Raw genomic sequence first — 20,385 nt, 5'->3', positions numbered from 1 at the left:
TTGTGAAATTTGGTAGCCATTAGCCACATGTGGCTTTGGAAGGCTTGAAATGTTCAAAAGGAGAGGCCTGACTTTTAATTTACTTAACTTTAATTAATTTAAATTTAAATAGCCACATGTGGCTAGTGGCTACCGTGTTGGAGAGTGCAGATCAACTTAAGGACGAGGTCTGTATTTGATTTACTTTTTCCCGTGTCTTTAGAGTACACCAGTTTATTTTCCTGGTGTTTGGTGAAACAGATGTGTTTGTTTGCCATGTTGCTTCCAAAAGTGCCCATGGCTAAGCTGACTGTATCGTTAGAAACTGTACAGCTTTGAGTTTGAAATTGAAGTTGGCTTGTAATGGTTAGTATGAAACTGGAATGATGTGACCTGAATTCTTTCTGCTTTCCAGAAATTTGTTGAAAGTGAGTTTAAAAAGCTGAAATAACCATAACTAAAAATTCCAGATTTACTTTAAAGTTCTAGGTGTCAGTATTCATGTTCAAGTAGGAAAAAAACAAGGTATGTTGGTCAAGTGTTGCTTCCAATAACCCAAGGACAAGGAAATCTCTGTGATAGAAATAGGGCTGCCTTAATCAATGCCTAGGTGCTTATTTTATACTCTTTTTATTTTGTTTTTTTGAGTGGATTCCTCTTGACAGGTCTTGGACTTGTCAGTAATTAGGTGTTATAGGCATAGTTCATTTTGGATTCATGCATATTTTGTTTATACTTAGCACATAGCATCACACTGGGAACTTTAGAAATGAATCCAGAACTTTTATTTCAAATCATTGCAGGTTTCCTTTTTTGGCAACTCTGTGTTCTTACTCTTATGAAGCCTGTGTACAGCGACAGCTAATTTGGTGTTACCTGGAATAGAGGTTCCAAAATATTACCAACTTACTTACCTTAGGTAAAATACACTGGTTTAGTATTTTTTACTTAGGTGAGGCAAGTGGTTATTCGCAGATTCGATGTAGTGTAATAATATCTATGATAGTGTAATTTGGGTGGCAGAAAAAAATTAAATTAGTATTTCGAAATCAAGGTTTTTTGGGAAACTTGTTGATATTTAGTAAATTTATGGTCTAGGCTAAATTGAGCTTTAATGAGCAAAATGTTCATTATAAAGACTTATTTTTTGAAGTTTGATATTATGAGCAGGATATTTTTCTAAGCGTGTAAGGTATAAGATATAGTCCCTGAGTGGGAGGCTTACACTGTAGGTGGGCAGGTAGTATCTATGCTTGAAAAGGTATTCACAGGATGTGATATGTGTAGTGGGCCAAAAGAGTGTCTCAGATGGTAAGTTTTGGTAAGTTCACCCACAATTTGAGAGAAGGGTAGTTAGTGTTCCCTAAGGGTGATTGGAAAGACTTTATGGAGAAAATAGGATTTGAACTGGGTTTTGAGGAAGCTAGAGGGTAGTAGAAAGAGAAAAGGAGGGCCCTCCAGGCAAGGAGACCGATGTGAGCAGAGGGCGGGATTCAGAATGTGCGTGGAGTATTTGGGAATAAGAAATGGACATGTTCTTTAGAATGAAGATTCCCTATGGGACCTATGAGGAGATAAAGTCAGCCTGGAAGCTAGAGGGGTGAAGTGTAGGGCTTTGATTGCTGGACCAAATTATTCTGAAGGAAGTAAGGAGCCATTAAACATTTTTGAATAGTGGAGGATATATGAGACGTGAGATTTTATGAAGATTAATTTCTCCAGTGGAAGACAGGGCAGAGGAGAGAGAGAATTTAAACACTAAAGATGTGGGAAGAAGAGGATCTGGACTTCTATTGCTAAAATAGGAATAGAAAAGGAAAGGGTGGCGGCTGGCCCAGTGGCAGAGTGGTTAAGTTCACATGCTCCACTTTGGTGGCCCTGGGTTTGTGGGTTCGGATCCTGGCCATGGACCTACACACTGCTCATCAAGCCATGTTGTGGTGGCATCCCACATACAAAAAAAATACAGGAAGATTGGCACAGATGTTGGCTCAGGGCCAGTCCTCCCCCCCCAAAAAAAGATAAAAAAAAAGAAAAGGAAAGGATAACTTAGAGTAGTAGCTTATTTGATATATAAGAATTAAATTAATAATTACTTGTTGCCCTACTTTGAGTAGGAGGTTTCATGTTTGAGTGGCTGGGAGAAGCCGAATGTTTTTAGTCTGGAGGGCTGATTAGAAGGAAAGATGGGTGAGTTTTAGACCTTCTGAGTTCCGCTGATGGAAGGACCTGTAGATGTGAAGTCTAGCGGGTAGTTGAGGATGGAAAAGATTGATGCTGGGTCTTGAGTTAGGAGCCATCTATTTTCCATAGGGTTATCACTTAAACTCGTGGCAGCGGATGATCTGCAGACTGATGACTGTGTCCTGGAGAGGTACGGGGGGAGACGGAGATGAGCCGGTGTGTCATATAATACAGAAAGTCCAGGGAGAGTGAAACTCAAAGAAAAGACGACTGGATGTAAGATACCTGACAACTGAGAGCAAGGTTTGGATGGAATAGTTGGAATTGGAACCCAGAGTACTTGAGCTTTATGATGCAAGTATACTTGGTGGTAAAGAAATAAAACCAGGAAGCATAGGCCACATACATTTTATGTTCATGTTGGTTCTTTCTTTGCCTGCTTTTTAATCCTTTTACTTAATGTCCTGGCGGGGGAATAAAAGGAGGTAGAACTCAAAACTGTCCAATTAGTTCCCTCTTAAGAGACTTGTTATGGTAACTGGATGGCATTAGTAGGGTGAAACCATTAGTTATTTGGATTACTAAGAATCAGTTATATACTGACCCTTATTCCTGAAGACAATTGAAATTTCATTCCAACTTTAATGAAAATAAAAATGAGCATTGATGTTACTGAAAATTAAATTTTTACTAAATACTACATTTTTTGAAAATCTTCAGTTTCTATGCAGATTTTGGACCTCTGAACTTGGCAATGGTGTACAGATACTGCTGTAAACTAAACAAGAAACTAAAAGTGAGTATTGTGGTGATGTTTACATTTTAGTATTAAAAATTTGAACTGTGAATTCTAACCAATGGGATTGCTGCACACACACCGTTTGGTCAGGTCATCTTGATCTTTGGAAATTTATGTGAGTAGTTCACCTAGCAGCTGAAATCGATCCATCTGATTACCCCATAAAGGGCATGTTAACCTCTTTCATTTTTCAGGATGAATTGAAATATGAGCTGAATGAAGTCATTGGAATAGTGATCCAAGAAAGAAAGCACAAATCCTTTCAGATCATCGTTAATGAGTCTATCGAATTCCCTCTTAGGATGATTTTTCTGAAACCTTCAGTTCTGCTTCTAGATAATGTCACCAGGCTTTGAAGGGGCTCAAAGCATTATTGCACAGCAGGAACTCTGGAACATAAGCTTTGTTTGTCTGCTCAACGTTGAAATTTTTGCATATTCTTGAATGTCATCCCTGTAGAGTTGACAAGTAAGGTTGACGAACTAGTAGTTACAGAGCATGGACTTTACTTGTGATGACAGAATTCAGGTTATACGTTCAGTATTCATGTATATTTTTGATTTTACTTATGGCTTTTTTTTTCTCTTAAGTTCTAAGCATAATTTGAGGAAAAGTGACATCTACTTCTAATTTTGGTAAACTTATTTCTATCGTATAGAAAGAAAAGTTATCTTTTTCTTCCACCTTTCTAAATGAGGATCTTAAATGTAATGTTTCTGTTTGGAAGGTGAAATACTACATAGCATGCTCTTACAGATAACCGCTAAAGTATACCCCAGGGTAGTTTATTCTTTCTGCTGGGTTACCGGTGTGACAGTACAGCACCTTGTACATATTAACTACTTAATGATCGTCTTAAGATTTGATTGATTTTTATTGAATTTAGGAATACAAGTCTGTGGTGGAAAATTTCCCGTAGTATGTTGTGTATTTACGAATTCAGAAATTTTTGCCATTGATCTCAAAATGCTAAATGCTCATGGAATGATACCAAAGAGGGATTTTTTTTTTGTCAATAATCATATAACATAAAATCTGTTGCAATCAACTTTTTAAGGAATTAATTGTAAAATATTGTCTGACTTGAAAAGATGTATGTAAATTCCTTTAACTAAACCACTCTACATTTTTTCAGAAAAGAAGCTACTACCTCTAGTTTAGAAAATAAAGTTGAAATTTTTGTTACCACCAAGGAAGCAAATAATATTCTAACAAGAATTTAGTGTAAAAATATTAAATGGACTTTTAATGGAAGAATTAGCAGAGAAAGAATAATTCATAAATAATTGAAGTTCATTTTTTCCTTTTGAGGACCTAGGAATCTCTTTGCTTTCTTTGTTAGTCCTGTTAGTATGTAGTTGGTATGAACTGGGTATTATAATTAACAATTTGAGACCTGTCTACTATCTGGAGTGATTGAAGAGAAAGGATTCGTTATTAGGAAAACAAAATTTTTGGTCTGACTCAGTGTTGTACTTATAACAATTATATAAGTGTAGGTGGATTGAATTAAGACTAATTTTCTACCATATTCTATACTGAACAGTATGGGTAAGTATACACAAGGACTTATTTTGATTTGTTTTCATTTACGAAGCTTTCTTACAACACTGTGAAAGTTTAATAACATTCAGGTAGTTCTCTGGGTTCGTTTCAGTGGTGAGGTAATGTTGAATGCCTGGAATGACATTTTTGGCTTTCGTACAATCAGTGGGCATCCTGTTAGTTGCTGAAGGAATGAATTTTCAAGCTCAAAGGTTAAGAAGTCATGGGTTATCTCAATAAAGCATACCAAGTAGACTCTCTCTATTAGGAGAAAAAGACCAATTCAAAGCCGCCACTGCTGCAGCCTTGTGGAATCTCAGTTTCTTCAGCTATAAATAGGGATTATAGAGCTCTCACAGGGAGGTGGTTAGGATTATGTTAGAAAATATATGTAAAAGACCTTTGTAAATTTTAAAGTCCTAAACAGAAGAAAGTTACTAATGTAATTGACACCTGTGCATTCTGATGGGAAATACATTAAAGACAGTTCTTCAACAAAGGTTATGAACACATTCGCAGTCTCATAGCTGTCGTCTCCAGTATAATTTTAGGTATCTAAATGACCATTTAGTCCAGCCTCCTGATTTTATAGGTGCAGAAAGAGAGGCCTGGGAGAGGCAGGTGACTTGCCCAAGGCTGCGAGGTAAAGTCGGGGCTAACTTTCAGGGCTCTTGACTGCTTTCTTCATGCTCCTTCTTCCCACCTTCAGTGGTAGCTGCAGCCTCGGGTTTATAATCTTTCCATGCTCACTCATGGCATTGCCCTGACTGGCTTCACCTTGTTGTTCCGTAGTGGCCTTGAGCTCTTCTGCCTCTTTTGCTTAGTGACTGTTACTGCCACTCCGGCTGCTTTGCTTCTAGGAAACCAGACTTTGAATGTACCCTTCTTGTTACACCTCCCCCTCTTTTGTCTCTCTCACCCTCGTGTAATCTCCAGACCGTCTCTCTCCTTATTCTCTCAGTCCATCGGCTCCCTGCTGATGTCTCTTGTCTGCAGCCTGTGGCACTCATTTTGGTAAGATCGTTGGGCACCTTGCATCCATGCCTTTTGTCTTGCTTGCCTTGACAACTCTCACCCTTGCCGTCTTCCCAGTGGGTGACTTCATGCACTCATTTACTGATCTACTGACGATTGCAGTGTCCCTGCCACTCCCAGCCTTGCACTTTACTCTGAACTACACCACTGCTCCACACAATTGCTTGTGACGCCCGGTCTTACTGGAATGTCCTTCCTTCTGGTTTGATAACCCTGTTCTTTGAGCCCTTGGTTAGGCACCTCTGCTTCTAGTATGTCTCCTTGTCCTTCTGGACGGGGTTGGAGGTGCCTCCCTTGTTTTCCCATAGTTCTCTGTGCAGATCTCTGTTATTGATGAATTATAATTACCTGTTTGCATCTTTCTTTCTCAATAAACTATGAGCTTCTAGAGGATGGTGACGTGTGATATAATTTTGTGTCCCTAGTGTCCAGCACAGGGTCACCAAATATGCAGAAACTTCTGTTGACCTAATCATGATGCCCTTGACTTACAGGTTCTCTTTTATCTTTTTGCCTCTAGAAGTTTCAGAGTAGTCCACCCCCAGCATGTTCACATCCTCTCTACGCACAGATTTCTTCATTGTCTGCTGTCTCCCTTGGCCTTCTTTATTCTACTGAAACTGCTCTGGTGACATCTTAACACTGAATCGGAGGGTGTTTACTTTGTCTTCAAATTCCTTTACTTCTCTGAATAATTTGGCACTATTTTAACCAATAGCAACTTCTTAGAATATTTCTCTTGTGGTTTCCTAATTCTTTTAGACATGTTTTATTTTCTGCTTTGGAAATTTTTATTTCTTCCAAGAAAGCTTTTACGATTTTTCTCCTTTATTTCATACCTTAGGTAAATAGGTAATATTTTGCAGTACATTCTATTCTAAACCCAACTTTCTTATTTATTATATATCAAAAGGTATTTTTTCAAGTTGACGTTTTGAGGTGGTGATTTGTTGCTGTTTTTCTCTGTGTCAGTATGCGTTCTATTCCCAATGGCCTTTGTTTTAATTCTGTTGATTAGAATGGAAAATTATTCATCAAACATCTGCTTAGGTTAAAAAACTAAAAGCAGAAACCACTGTCACTAACAAAAATCCTGTTTCTTATTTTAAACTATACTTTAAAAAGTGTAAGTACTAAGAGTTATGCAGTAGTAGTTTGTTGTTTGCTATTTCTGGTCAGTAGTTACCATAATGAGGGAGCAGTCAAAAGAAAGGAAGATTTATTGCAGTAAGAACAATTTGTAAACAGTGTATGTTGTTTAATATAAAATGTCATCAATGATTGATCGGCTTAACCAGGAATTATTAATCTGGTATTTCAAGAGATCCATAATCCCCTGAAATTAGATGTAAAATTGTGTGTATTTAAATTTGTTCCTGAGAGGATTCATAACTTTTTTTTTCATTTTCTTTAGATAGCATTGGTTTATAATATTATGTAAATTTCAAGTGTACATAATTATATTTTGACTTCTGTATAGACTACATCATGTTCACCATGAAAGACTAATTACCATCCATCACCACATACATGTGCCCTTTTGCCCCTTTTGCTTTGCCCCCCTCCGCCTTTCTTTCTTGTAACCATCAATCAAATCTCTGTGTCTGTGTGTTTATTTGTTGTTGTTTTTGTTTTTATCTTTCACATATGAGTGAAATCATATGGTATTTGGCTTTCTCGTCTGACTTATTTTACTTAGCATAGTACCCTCAAGGTCTATCCATGTTGTCACAAGTGGCTGACTTTCATCTTTTTTTATGGCTGAGTAGTATTCCATTGTTTATATATACTACTCCATCTTTATCCATTCATCCATTGATAGGCTCTTAGGTTGTTTCCAAGTCTTGACTATTGTGAATAATGCTGCAGTGAACACAGGGGTGTAAATACCTTTTTGAATTAGTGTTTTCATGTTCTTTGGATAAATATCCAGAAGTGGAATTGCTTGATCATATGGTAGTTCTATTCTTAATTTTTTTGAGGTCTCTTTATACTGTTTTGCATAGTGTCTGCATCAGTTTATATTCCTATCAGTAGTGTATGAGGGTTCCCTTTTCTCCACATCTTTGCCAACACTTGTTATTTCTTATCTTTTTAATTATAGCTATTCTGACAGACGTGAAGTGATATTTCATTATAGTTTTGATTTGCATTTCCCTAATATTTTCTATATCATAACTTTTTAACAGATTCTCAAAGGGATTCTTGGCACAGACAATGCCAAGAACACTGGGCTAGAATATTAAGTCTTCTAAGAGAGAAAGCCTTACTAAGAAAAGACAAAGTAGTAGTATTTTAGAAAACAAAATTCAAATTACTCAGTTACTTCAAAATTACTCAGTTAAGAAAATCTTTCAGTTATTGATTCAATAATCTGAAAGTTTTATAAAGATAATATGATTGAACCAGCTTTTCCTAAAATAGTCAATACAGATTTGCCTTTTTCTCAGGGAAAAATAAAACCCCAGCCTGGGGCAAAAATATCTAAGAGCATCACTGACAAAAGGGGACATTTTCAAAGGCAGTGTTTTTTTTTTTAATACCTGCTCTTATGAATCAACAGGACAATTATAGTAATCTTGAGGATGATTTTAAAAAGGTTTGAAAGAATATTGACAAGTGTAATTTTAAATGTACCCAACATCCCACATAGCCCTTTCAGGTAAAAGTAGAAGGGAGGTGGGTGCGGTGAAATGGACGATTGTATTATAGCACTGAAGGTACCTGGCAGGTGGTGGGGCTTGGGGAATGTCCTTGTTGCTGGACGAATCAGTGCAGTAATCCTATCTGGTAACCAGGCACCTGCCATGGTGTCAGGTGGTTGTACACAAGAACTCTTTTGATATAATGATCAGACCACCCTCCTATTATAACTACAAAAACATGTCAAAGATTTCTTCATGAGGTTATCTTCTGTTTCAGGTTCATGGGCTTTGGGAGGAAAAAAGCAAGCTACCCTCTGGACGCAGTTCATGTAGTTTAAAGCGGTCTCCAGGGTTCGAAAGCAGTGTTAATTCCCCTGGGAGTGAGCATACCTAGTTCACAAGGCACGGAGCCCTTATCCCCATTCAGAAATCCTCAGGCAAGAAGAACCCCTTTTACAGAGAATCCCCAAATGCCTTCAACTCGATTATCAGCACGATCAAGTAATCTTTATAAGCAACTTTTCTCTGACATTTTTGACTTCTCCTTTAATCAAATGTGTCATTTCATTAATGAAACATAATGGGTTTGAAACGAAGTAGACCATACAGAGACACCTTTTTCTTTTTAAAGAAACTATTCAATCTATTTTATTTTAGCTGTAAATAAATCATAAACCATATTTTGTTTTGTACAGCCAAAGAAAATTTTCAAGAATATCCCTTTCCTGGGAAAGTTGGAGGTAAAACATGTAGAGGTCATGGCTGCTCTCAGGAAGACCTGTTCATTTTATCGCTTTTGCAATGAGATGACTACCAATTGCTATGGAGACGCTGATTGCTGCGGCCATTACTGGGCTAGCCTAGTCACCTGTAAGAGAATGATGCCTTGGTCACCATGGTCCCTGTGCTGTAATCTACTTAATCTGGCCACCATCACTGGCAGAGCTTGCTTGTTTAGGAAAATGCATGGGCTCTATTTTTTATTAGAGAGCATATTATCCCGCCTATACTAATGTCTTCCTTAGCTCCATCAGGCTGATTCACACAGCTTCATTAAACACGGTGTTCTAAACAAATGACTTGAGGATTTTATTTTTAAGCATGGCAAACAACTTTACTGAAAGGCTGCTTAAAGATCTGTTTCTTTAAATTGGCCATTAATTCTTTTGTTTTTGTGTTTTTGGCTTTGAGCTTAATTGCATCACCTTTTGTTTTTGAATAGTTAGGTAGTTGGTGCTCTCCTGATTTAAGCCGAACAAGTGCAAGATTTGTGTATGTCATCATAATCCAAGGATAGCCTGGGCCATTTGTGATCTGTGTAGCGTTTCATCATTTTCTCTCTTCGAGTTGCTGTGACTTGTTTCTCACAAGGAGTGATCCCACTAGAATGCAACCTGTCACATAGCTTGTCTTTCCAAGGTAGAAAATGTCTGTTTGAGGTCAATACCCTCATCTTAATTTATATTGTTCTATTGCAGCAGTCCTGTACTTTGGTTTACAAGTACCATTAAACATTTATATGCTATATTACACACTTGTCATGATTTACATTAAGAGTGGTGAAACTTTGACTTTCACTCAGGTAAGCAATACAGGTCTGGAAATCTCTATAGGTTTGATTATGTTAATTGATAGAAATTCAATACTAAATCCCATTTTTTTATCTACTGTTTTTTATCTCATTAAATGAAACAGTTACTGTACCTGTAATTAAGATCGTTCCATTGCTCCTTGCTGTGCTGTGAATGCATCTCTAGGTAGTTACTCTCTTCTGTTTGTAATAAGCCTTGGCCAATATTTTCCCCTTGTTTAGCATCAAATATTCATTAGGTTGTGACCGCTTATGAGCCATGAGACTGGGGTTCTGCTCCCCTCATTACCACATTGCTCAGCACTGTGCTTGATGCTCAGCAGCTGCTCAGTTCATGCTGCTAGAACCAACCAGAACTTTCTTCGGCCACAGTATCCCATCACCCAGATTCAGCCAACTGGTTGCCTTTGGGCAGCATTCAGTCCACAGACATCTTGGTTTAGGCATGAATGCTGTTTAAAATTTTTGAATTCGTGGTCAAAAATCTGCAATTTATGAAAATTTCCCTTATATTCTGGATTTCTGGCTTCTTTCAAATATTGCAGTATCTGGTTATGGGCCCAGATTCCTGCATGGGAACAGCAGGTTGGAGCCAGGTCTGCTTTGGATGGGGCACGCTTTTCTAGTTTGCCACCTGACCCACTTCAAGTTCTTGGCCCCCGAGGGCATCCGAGTGGACCCTCTGTGATAACATCCTTTAAGGCAGCTTAGTTACTGAAGCATTGAAGGAACTTGTTCCTAAGGTGTTTTTGCCTGGAATGCAAGAATTTACAAATTATGATAAAGTTTTCTGAGGGATCTGGGGAAATGTGTTTTTTATACCATGCTTTTAAAAGGCATATGGCAGATTTGGAGTTTCTGAAAGAATTTAAATGTCTTTTGAGGCTGGTTGACCAGATGGACAGTGTTTAGGATCCATACAGAACATTTCCAGGGGTGTGACCAGTCACGTTTTCAGGCAGCTCTTCAAAATTTAGCAGTATCTTAGAGTCATGGATTTCAATGTGTGGTCCCTGCACCAGCAGCATCAGCATTACCAGGGAACTGGTTAGAAATGCAGATTCTCAGGCCCTGCTCCACCAAATCAGAAAACTCTGGGGGTGAGGCCCAGCAATCTGTATTTCAGTAAGCCCTCCAGGTGACGGACCAGTCTGTTAAGAGGATGAAGTATAACAATAATGTAATAATAACATATAATTTAGATTGATGTTTAGTTTGTTTTTTATTTCTGAAAAGTTTGAATAATATTGAACAATGCAGCCTGAGACTTATTTAAAATTTCAACCATGAAACTTGATATGGCCTAATAATTGAGATTTACACAAATTTTCAAGCTCAGTGAGAGTGTTCTGGATTTCTCCCATCTACCGCAATTGCTGAGAGAACTCAGCTCTCTGTGATCTGACCCAGGAGATCTTGGCCAAGTGTGATAAACCAGGCCCTCTCTGGCTCCTGGATTATGTTCTTTTGGTAAAAAAGAGACACATTATGCTCATTATATTTCAGGCTTGCCCAGGACCTCTGGTTTGGGAGTCACTCTGTGTCTAGTCAGATCCCTCTGGCACTGTTCCTTTTGCTTTGAGAAATGTTGGAATGTAGCAAATGACCAATAAATGTTAGCTGTTGTTGTTGTTGCTGTTGTTATAGGGGCTGGCTGTGTCCACTTAGGTTAAGAAGATTCAGAAGGCTGTACACTCGAGTTTCCAAGTAGAAATCTAAAATATAGTAGCTGCAGGTTATAATTTGTAATGTGTCATGGGCAGCCTTGCTGCAGAGCAGGCAAATGGTCCAGAGATCTCAGTATTCTTTCTGTGACATCCTCCCCTTTATAGTTAAGACTGTATTCATTTCCTTTACCAATTTCTGGCTTGACTTTGCTATTGTACAGTGTTTTTGTAACCTTTAAGCTTCTCATGTAAAGCAAAAAGAATCTATAAGAGATCAGACAGTTCACTGACAGCCAGAGGAGATGGCATGACCTTGCAGGTGCTCTCCTTTGAGGGGCCTGGTCAGCCTACCAGACCACAGAGGAGACAGGTCAGAGTAAGAAAGAGGCAGCTGTCCAGTTCGGAGGCATGAACTTCTCCTGGTATTAGGGCAGGATCTAAGAAAGTATCTACTAGGCTTATTCATAAAATAGAGTCCTATTGTCTGCAGATGGCCTTTCTCTCCCAGCATGCTAACGTTCTTCCATGAAAGATCTGGAAGGATGAACCAAATGTTCCTGTAAAGAACTTTAGTCATCAGTGTCTCTAATGGATAGTATTGTTTCTTCTGGATTGCTTTGATATGTAATAGATAGTTTTTTTTTTTTTGAAGAGAGGGACGTGTTTAATATTTGAAAGAATAAAACATTAAACAGTTTGTATATAACAACCCAATCATATAGAGCATCAACTAAGGCAAAATGTTTTGCTGTCCCTGAGTTTTTTTTTCAGTGCCAGAATATCTCCTCTGTTGAGCAGCATTGTGATACTGGGGCAGGGTGACCCGTAAGAGGCAGGCCTGGCTGTGGCAAGGAGGGAGATTAGGACAAGGCCAGTAGTCCATAAGATTTTTCTCTCTTATCATTCACTTTGAATTAGTTTTGATTCGTTGAGTGAGAACTCAGCTCCCTGTGATCTGACCTAGGAGACAGGGGCCACACTTCACTAAGCAGAAGGTCGTTTCTTGACTGTAGTGCTTTTGAGACTTAACTGAGAAAAACGCTTAAAGTCCAAAAACATCTAAGTAAGCTAAATGCTAGGAGCTTTAAAAATTTTCCTAAAAATCAAGTAGAAAACTCTCATTTAAAAAAGTCGGTTATTGTAATATACAGCATGGTAACTATAGTTAATAAAACTGTATTGTATATTTGAAAGTTGGTAAGAGAGAAATCGTAAAAGCTCTCATCAGAAGAAAAAAGTTTTCTAACTATGTCTGATGATGGATGTTAAAAAAACAAAAAGTCGGTTATGTTTCCATCCTGTAGGCCGTTTCCAACAGGTGGTGTTTTAAAATGGTTAAAATTTCTAGGTGAATTTTGTGAAGAATATTCTTTATCTGAAATAATTTCTGAAAGCTTGTAAAGTTCTTCTGAAGTCCTTAAAATTTTAATTTGTATTATATTTACTTAAAAAACTTGTAGATATACAGTGAAAAAAATTTTCTTTCAGAATTCTGTCCTCCAGCTTCATGATTCCCATTCTGTTCTCTGCATTCCATATACTTTAGAATAAGAGAGAGAAAAACAAAAAACAAGTGAAGACAGGGCCAGACCTGGTGGCCTAGTGGTTAAGTTTGGTGCACTCCGCTTCAGCGGCCTGGGTTCGGTTCCCAGGAACAGACCTACACACTCGTCATCGGTGGCCACACTGTAATGGCGGCTTACATACAAAATTGAGGAAGATTGGCAATAGATGTTAGCTCAGGGTGGATCTTCCTCAGCAAAAACAAAAAAAACCCCAAGCAAACACAAGAAGTTCAAAAACAAACACACAGAAAAGACCATTGGTGATGAAAGAACACCAATATGTGTTTGTCACTTTTGGCAAGTGATTTGTAAAATAAATTTAATTCCACACTATTAAATTATAACAAGAGTTGGTTATGAAACCTAAATTCTTAGTAGAAAAGAGCATCAAAACAGATAATCTGAACTTCAAGGTAGATTGTTGATAGTTCTTCCCCATAGGTGTTTTAGGGAACCAGGAAGTGTAAAGAGTGAGAGGCTGGGAGCAAGAAGAGCTGAGTCCTTCTTCTCTCTTTTTTTTTTTGAGGAAGATTAGCCGTGAGCTAAGTACCGCCAGTCCTCCTCTTTTCGCTGAGGAAGACTGGCCTTGAGCTAACATCTATGCCCATCTTCCTCTACTTTCTATGTGGGACGCCTACCACAGCATGGTGTGCCAAGCGGTGCCATGTCCGCACCTGGGATCCAAACCAGTGAATCCTGGCCCTCCAAGAAGCGGAACGTGCAAACTTAACCGCTGCGCCACCGGGCCACCCCGAGCTGAGTCCTTATGTTCAGTCAAACGCAGGTTTATGGGGGCCTGGCCTGTGTAAGGTGGGCTTTAGATGTTTGGGATTCAGAGACCATAAAAGTTGCTTAGGTCTTAAGAGCCTTGACTCTGTTTTCAGTAAATCAAACATAACTTATTGGTGGAGAACAGTAAGTGGCAAACACAAACAAATATAATAAAACGAAAGAGGAAATGGCCAGGCAGACAATAGTTCCAAGTTGAGAAAGCAAGTAGACAAGTGTCAGCACCATTGACAGTGACCTTGAAGCTTTAGATAACTTCAGTGTATTAACTTGATTAAGCTGAACTGAATAAAATATTATACATTTTTGTTGTTTATTTCATAGGCGTATTTTAGTCAGCCTGTGAGGAAATAAGGACTTTGGTAATGAGGCCCTCTATGTAGCAAACACTTACTTTTCAAAGTTCAATGAAGAAGGGCAATGCCATTTTCAGAGCTTGTGATTCTTTGTCATCGAAGAATTGCCTGGCCTGGCTGGGAGGGTCTCCGGGCTCGGGCTCGGTGCAGGGATACGTACGCACAGCTACGTTCTCTGTGGTTGCATGTTAAAGCCAGAATGTTGCAGTTTCATCTTAGCATAGACTTCAGTTGGAAGAGTTTCTTTTCCTTGTAGAAAATATCAGAGGAAAGAAGGTATGTAGTTGAACTCTGTTGACATTTTTACAGGGGCTCTAAAAGTCGAGACTCTGTGAGCTGTGGTCAATGTGTGAGGTATAAAAAGCTGCTATTTTATAGTCGGTATGAATTTATAGACAGATGTTTAAATGTGCTTATGTGCCTGTATCTTGAAAACCATTTGTCAAAATACTATAACTATTTTGAAATATGAGAACATTGAGCAGATTTCATTGAGCTGTATCTGTGTTCTCATTGTTTTATATTTATTTGTATTTTGATTAATAATTTGATTTCATTTTAACGGATCTTTTTATTTGTACACTTCTTTTCATGTTTAGCATGTATTCAACATACCATGTTGCTTATTTTGGGTTTAGCTGAATACTTGAGCATGCAGCATATTGCCTGGCATATAGCAGGTGCTTAATAACTGTTTGAATCCATGAATTTAACATATGACTGTTGTATTAAGATGTTTGCTGATATAATCCTTTTGATAGTTTAGCTTTTCCCATTAACCATTTATTTTCAGATAATTAAAAAGAGATCACTATAGAATATTCTAGAAAGAAAATGTTACTATTTCTGCTCTGGTTAATATATTAATAATTTATATATTGTATTATAATTTAGCTAATATATTTAAAAACTTTAGAGAGGAAAATAGACTGGTTGACATTTAAAAACAAACTATAAAATGAGAAGTCTAGATAACTTTTCTGGGAGTGGGGATGGTATGTAAGGAATGAAAAAGGGTGAATAGATTTGACTTATAAGATGAAGAGTAAATCTTCAAAAATGGCTCCTGCTACTAGAGATGCCAATAATTTAAGTATTTCCCACTGTATCAGTCTCCTTTCTTGGAGGAAAACATATTTGTTACATCGTCAATTCTTACATCCTGATTGGGCTGGAAAAAATCTGAGCTAGTGACCCTCCACCCTCCAAATGCTCGTGTCCAAATGTCATAGAAATTAAAGTTGAAAGTTGTTAAATTTAACTGATTGTGACATTTCTTTGGAAGAGATGATGTTTATCTTCTGTACATTTCAACATTGTCTCTGTGGTTACGCTTACTGTTTCTACTCCTTCTTTCTAGTCATACAGTTTATCAAGAAAGAAAATAGTGCACTACACCTGTTTTGATCAACGGAAAAGAGCCAATGCAGCATTTTTGATAGGTGCTTATGCTGTAAGTACTTTTTTCATGATTTATTTTATAATCAAGCCGGTGGAGTGCTAACACTGTCAGATAAAACCTGGGCCACTTTTTCAGTGGAACTGGGAGATGCGAAGATGATTAGCAGCTTGGGAAATGATGTGGAATAGAAAATGTGGACTAGCGTCGATGGGCTTTTTTCTCTGGACTTTATTTACTCGAGGCTAATGAGAGAATCTTGGAACTGCAATGTGTAGCTTGGATTCCACAGTCGTATAGATGTTTTAATAAAAAGAATACCCAGAAAAGATATTTCCAGGAAAAAAAATTATGTATAATGGGAGATTTTTAAAGACTGTTGAGTAGTTCCTTTTTTGGGATAAGAGGAAATCCTAGATTGCACGGGGTGGGGGAGGCTATTGTTATTATTTTTATCAATTCATTCATTTATCTATACAAGTGTTTGTAGTAGGCAAACTGAATATAAATTCTGTGTATATTACAACTTCCCTCATAACTAGAGAAGATTTTTCAAAAATAATTTTGATTAGAAATTTTGTTTTCTGTAAGCACTAGAATGTAAATGTGAGTTCAACGTGAATGTGCTACAGAATGTTGGTGTGAGGATTTCTAGAATTTTCTATATATACTGGGATTGAGCAAAAACTTGGAAGGCAGAAGCCATCGAGGCTAAAATGCATTTGCAATCTATAATAGCTTGTTAGGGACATGTGTGATATCCAGTTAGGAATATGCTGGTTTAAGGGCAGGGCAGAGGGATGCCATTGGGATGTCATTGCCCCTCCTCCTTGGGGAGGGTCTGGGCTTCTCTGAAGCCTGGAAGCACACTGCTGCATGACCTTTCAGGGGCCTCATTCTAAAGATCTTGACAGAAGGAGGCACCAGCTACTAGACATCAAACTCTGTCACATCAAACCAAAAGCTCTGGGGGAACAAACCCGGTGGTGTTGTTGGAAAGACTCAGCTGTTGCTGGGAGTAGGCAGAGAACAGTGGCAGGCTAACGGCCACACTACGCTCCAGAGCCTTGTTTCCAGGCCTCAGATGCCCAACCCTGCCCACTTTTTCTCCACCTTATGTGGCTGCAGTAAAGCCTTCTGCCATCCCTTGTGGAACTCTTCTTTCTCGCTCTGTAGGCAGCATGGTATAGTACAAGGAATCATGACTAAGAATCAGAAACACATTTTTTCATCATGAAGTGGCTCTGTGATGATGGCTAAGCCACTTTATCTCTCTTAGCTTTATTTAGTTTCCTTATCTGTAAAATGAGAGGGTTGGATATAATGACCTCTAAGTTTCCTTCCAATTCTGAGGATACTAGGATTATTTGTTGCCACAGCCAGTCTATTGCTTTTATTTTAAGAGCATCCTTGAAAAGCTGGTTGTTGGCAGGGAGGATAGTGAAGTGCTGATCAGCTGAATGCAGGCATGCATATTTTTCACTTTATATTGATAATTACTACTTACTTGAAACTGATAATTGACACTGTGTTTACAATATGAAAAGCGTGTAATAATCTCTGGATTCAAGCCACATAAACAAGCGTGTCTTTCCTGAGGGGTTTTGTGATGCTGTGTGAGCATGTTATTCATGGGTCTTTTGTCATAAGGGATTGCCATCAGGAAAAGATCACCTGCTGCTCTTCTGCCTTTCCCCTGCCTTCCTCCCTCGCCCCTTCTCTCTCTTCTTTACTTTTTAACACCTGTCTGTCCTGTTTTTAGTGTCATCCTTAATTTCAGTGTGGCAATTCTAGAATTTGGAAAGGAACTTTCATTATAATAGATGCATTGAGCCTGGGAGAAAATGTGTCTTCTAAGGCAGACGTTTCCGCCACTTTAAAGTAACCAAATGAAGGAAAAGCAGTCCCGGCGTGGGGACTAGGGGGGGGGGGGGGGGGGGGGGTGGGGCGGGAAGAAGTGCTTAGGGCAGCGTGCGCTTGTCTTACACGCTAGTCCCAGTCCTGAGAAGCCGTGTAAAGTACTTATTCTTGTATTGGTCATTTCCCAGTTGATTTTCCTTGCTAATTTTGGAAATGCGTTCCCCAGAAAGTTTTTTGACACAACACTTAGTAAAAATAAAAACCAAGAATTGTAATCTTTCCTTAAGGAGAATTTTGTGGCTTACTTCATATCATGTGTGTGCATTTAATTGTTCACGCAAGTCTTCTAAGAAGATAGTCAGTAATGTGCGTTATACATCCGTCTCAGTTGTTTCGCATGTATTAAATGTTGCTGTTTGGATAAGTCATAATCTCCTGGAGGAGTCTTCTTGGATGGGAAGGACTTTTATCTTTGGAGCGGCCGCACAGCCTATATGGGGCAAGCTATGGAGGTGTGTTTCTTCAGAGAGAATTCCTTAACAGTGAAGGTGTTCCTCTTTTTTAAATGTGGAATCAGCTATCAAGTGGCATTGACTAATAGAAAATATTTTGTTCTAAGACAAGTCTTTTTCTCTGAGCCTTAGTTTTCTCATTTGTAAAATTTGGATAATACTAGGATTTTCTGGTGTACCTCACTGGATTGGTATCAAGATTGAAATTCCAAAGCCTGTTTGATAGCTCCACATTATGTATCTAAATGATATCTCATATTAATTGTGGCAAGACAGAACTTTTTATTCCTTCTCTCCACAAATCTATTTATTCCCTCAGTCATTGCCTTTTTTTATCTGTGAACTACCATCAGTGACTTGCTGAATCAAAGGATACTAGTCATTTTGATTTCTCTTGTTTCCTCTTCCCACATTATCCTCATCAGTAAGTTTGGTCAGCTCTACTTCTAAAACATATATTGAGTCAGAATACTTCTTTCCATCTCTATTGCTATCGCTTAGCCCAAGCCACTATCATTATTCACCCGGATGACCACCACAGCTTCACACATTGTCTCCTTTTTACACTCTTGCCTCCCTTGGATCCAGTTGCCACACAATTGTCGGAGTAATCTTTTAAAAATATAAATTAGATCATGTCATTGCCCTGTATCAAATCTGTCTAATGATTGCTCACTGTTCTTGGCATAAAATTCAACCTCCTTACCAATGCCATTAAGATACTCCCTGATCTGGCCCTGCCTACCACTGTGATCTCCTTGCTCTAGATGTTCCCATCACACTGGGCTTCTAACCATGAAAATCCCAAACTTGTTCCCACCAGAAGGCCTTGATACTTCGTTCTCTCTATCTGGAATGTTTTTACCTCAGAACTTTGCATTCCTGGTTCCTTGTGATGTCACCTCCTCAGAGAGACTTTCAAGTTTTGCCATCCTCCACCTGCTCCCAGTCACCCTCTAGCCCTTTACTGTTTTATTTTCTTTACAGCACTCTACTATTTGAAATTATCTGATTCATTTATGTATTTACTTGTTTTTTGTCTCTTTCCTAGACTAGAAGGTAGGGACCTTGTCTGTTTCATTCATTGCTGTGTCTATGAGGTGATCAAATATTTAACAAAAGGTTAGGCCCAGGCATTCACCAGTTGAACTGGAAGCTGGCCACAGTGGAACCTTCCTGCCTTGCTGAATCATGGGGAAGTCCGGGGGGGAGGGTGACCCAGGGAAGAGATGAGGTGGCCACTGTGGAGGGGGTTGGGGTGCTGTGGGCAGCAGCTGTTGATGACAAAATATGAAAGAAAGAAGGAAGGTAACTTCTTTTAGGTAACTTAAGAGGGAAACTCTGAAAACGATCAAATTGGACATAAAGTGTAAAGTGGTGTCTTCCTCATCGCCCCAGGATATTTGTGGTAATGATGAGCCCACTGTGGTGTTTGAGATGCAGAATCAAAGCAGAGATCATAGACCAAGGGCAGTACTGGTAGACAAAGTCACATCATGACCTTGTGTTTTTTTTTTGATAAACTTTTTTTTCCAATTTTTTTTACTGTGGTAAAATATACATAAAATAAAATTTACTGTCCACCATTTTTTCTTTCTTTTTTACTATTTTTTCTACTGAGGTATAATTGACTTAACATTATATTAGTTTCAGATGTACAACATAGTGATTCAATATTTGCATATATTACAAAATGATCACTAAGTCCACTTAACATCTGTCACCATACGTAGTTTCAAAAAAAATATTTTTTCTTGTGATGAGTCTTAACCATTTATAAGTGTGTAGTTCAGTGGTATTAGGTACATCCATCTTGTTGTGCAACTATCATACCTTGCTTTTGAGTGTGACATTTTGCGGCAGACATTGTGTACCTGCAGAGTCAGGGCTTTGCTTGTGGCTTCTCTGTTAGATCATGCCTTTAAGTATGTCAGAGAAGCTTTTGTGTTTCTATTTCCTTATCTCTAAGTGGAGGAGAGGCTTTTTATGTTTTATCTGGGAGAGCTGTTTGAGTATCAAAAATACTCCTGTAGAACACAGAACATCATAAAATATAGAACATCGTGTTCAGTAAGAAATCCACAAACCCCTCTCTGTGGGTGATCCTAAAGCCAGGGTTGCTGGGATGATGTGGCCACTGGAGATCACAGTGCCCCTTAACAGATGACAGACACCCGTTTCAGGGAAGTCCCTGCTCACGAAGCATCTCTTTATTCCTGAGCTGTGATGGTGTGCTCCCTGAGGTGGACGGCTCAGAGTTTAAGATGATCAACTTTGCTGGAAAGGTATTTCCCTTTCAGCACAATACTCAGTGCAATGTTAGAGTTAGGAAATAGAATGCTTGGACCATCAGAACAACCAAAATACTCTCATATGAATTTGAAGAAGATGACTTTAAAAAATAAGCATGAATTAATTAAGTTCTTGCCGTGTGATTAAAGACCAAATCTTCACTAGTT

The 20,385-nt window shown here is 38.5% G+C and overlaps 1 protein-coding gene across 41 annotated transcripts in view; it reads left to right on the top strand.

Moving 5' to 3' along the window:
* Positions 1-20,385, top strand: part of CDC14A (cell division cycle 14A) — a 164,350-nt gene that overhangs the window by 21,619 nt on the left and 122,346 nt on the right. For 27 of the 41 annotated variants that reach the window (XR_011532512.1, XM_070592426.1, XM_070592428.1 and 24 more), the window contains 2 exons: positions 2,884-2,959; positions 15,516-15,608. The exons of 1 other annotated variant lie outside the window; for it this stretch is intronic. Coding sequence is in view for 37 of the 40 variants with exons in the window: in XM_070592412.1 (XP_070448513.1) it covers positions 2,884-2,959; positions 15,516-15,608 (169 nt within the window). In the remaining 3 variants the exon portion in view is untranslated. Of the gene's footprint in view, positions 1-2,883; positions 2,960-8,882; positions 8,928-15,515; positions 15,609-20,385 lie in introns of all 41 variants that reach the window. 13 more of the 41 variants (XM_070592407.1, XM_070592405.1, XM_070592401.1 and 10 more) reach the window with 2 other exon arrangements.

The sequence above is a fragment of the Equus przewalskii genome, chromosome 24, assembly GCF_037783145.1.
Source record: "Equus przewalskii isolate Varuska chromosome 24, EquPr2, whole genome shotgun sequence".
Lineage (NCBI taxonomy): Eukaryota > Metazoa > Chordata > Mammalia > Perissodactyla > Equidae > Equus > Equus przewalskii.
Note: the sequence above shows the minus strand (reverse complement) of the source record. Positions and strands in the feature narration are given on the sequence as shown.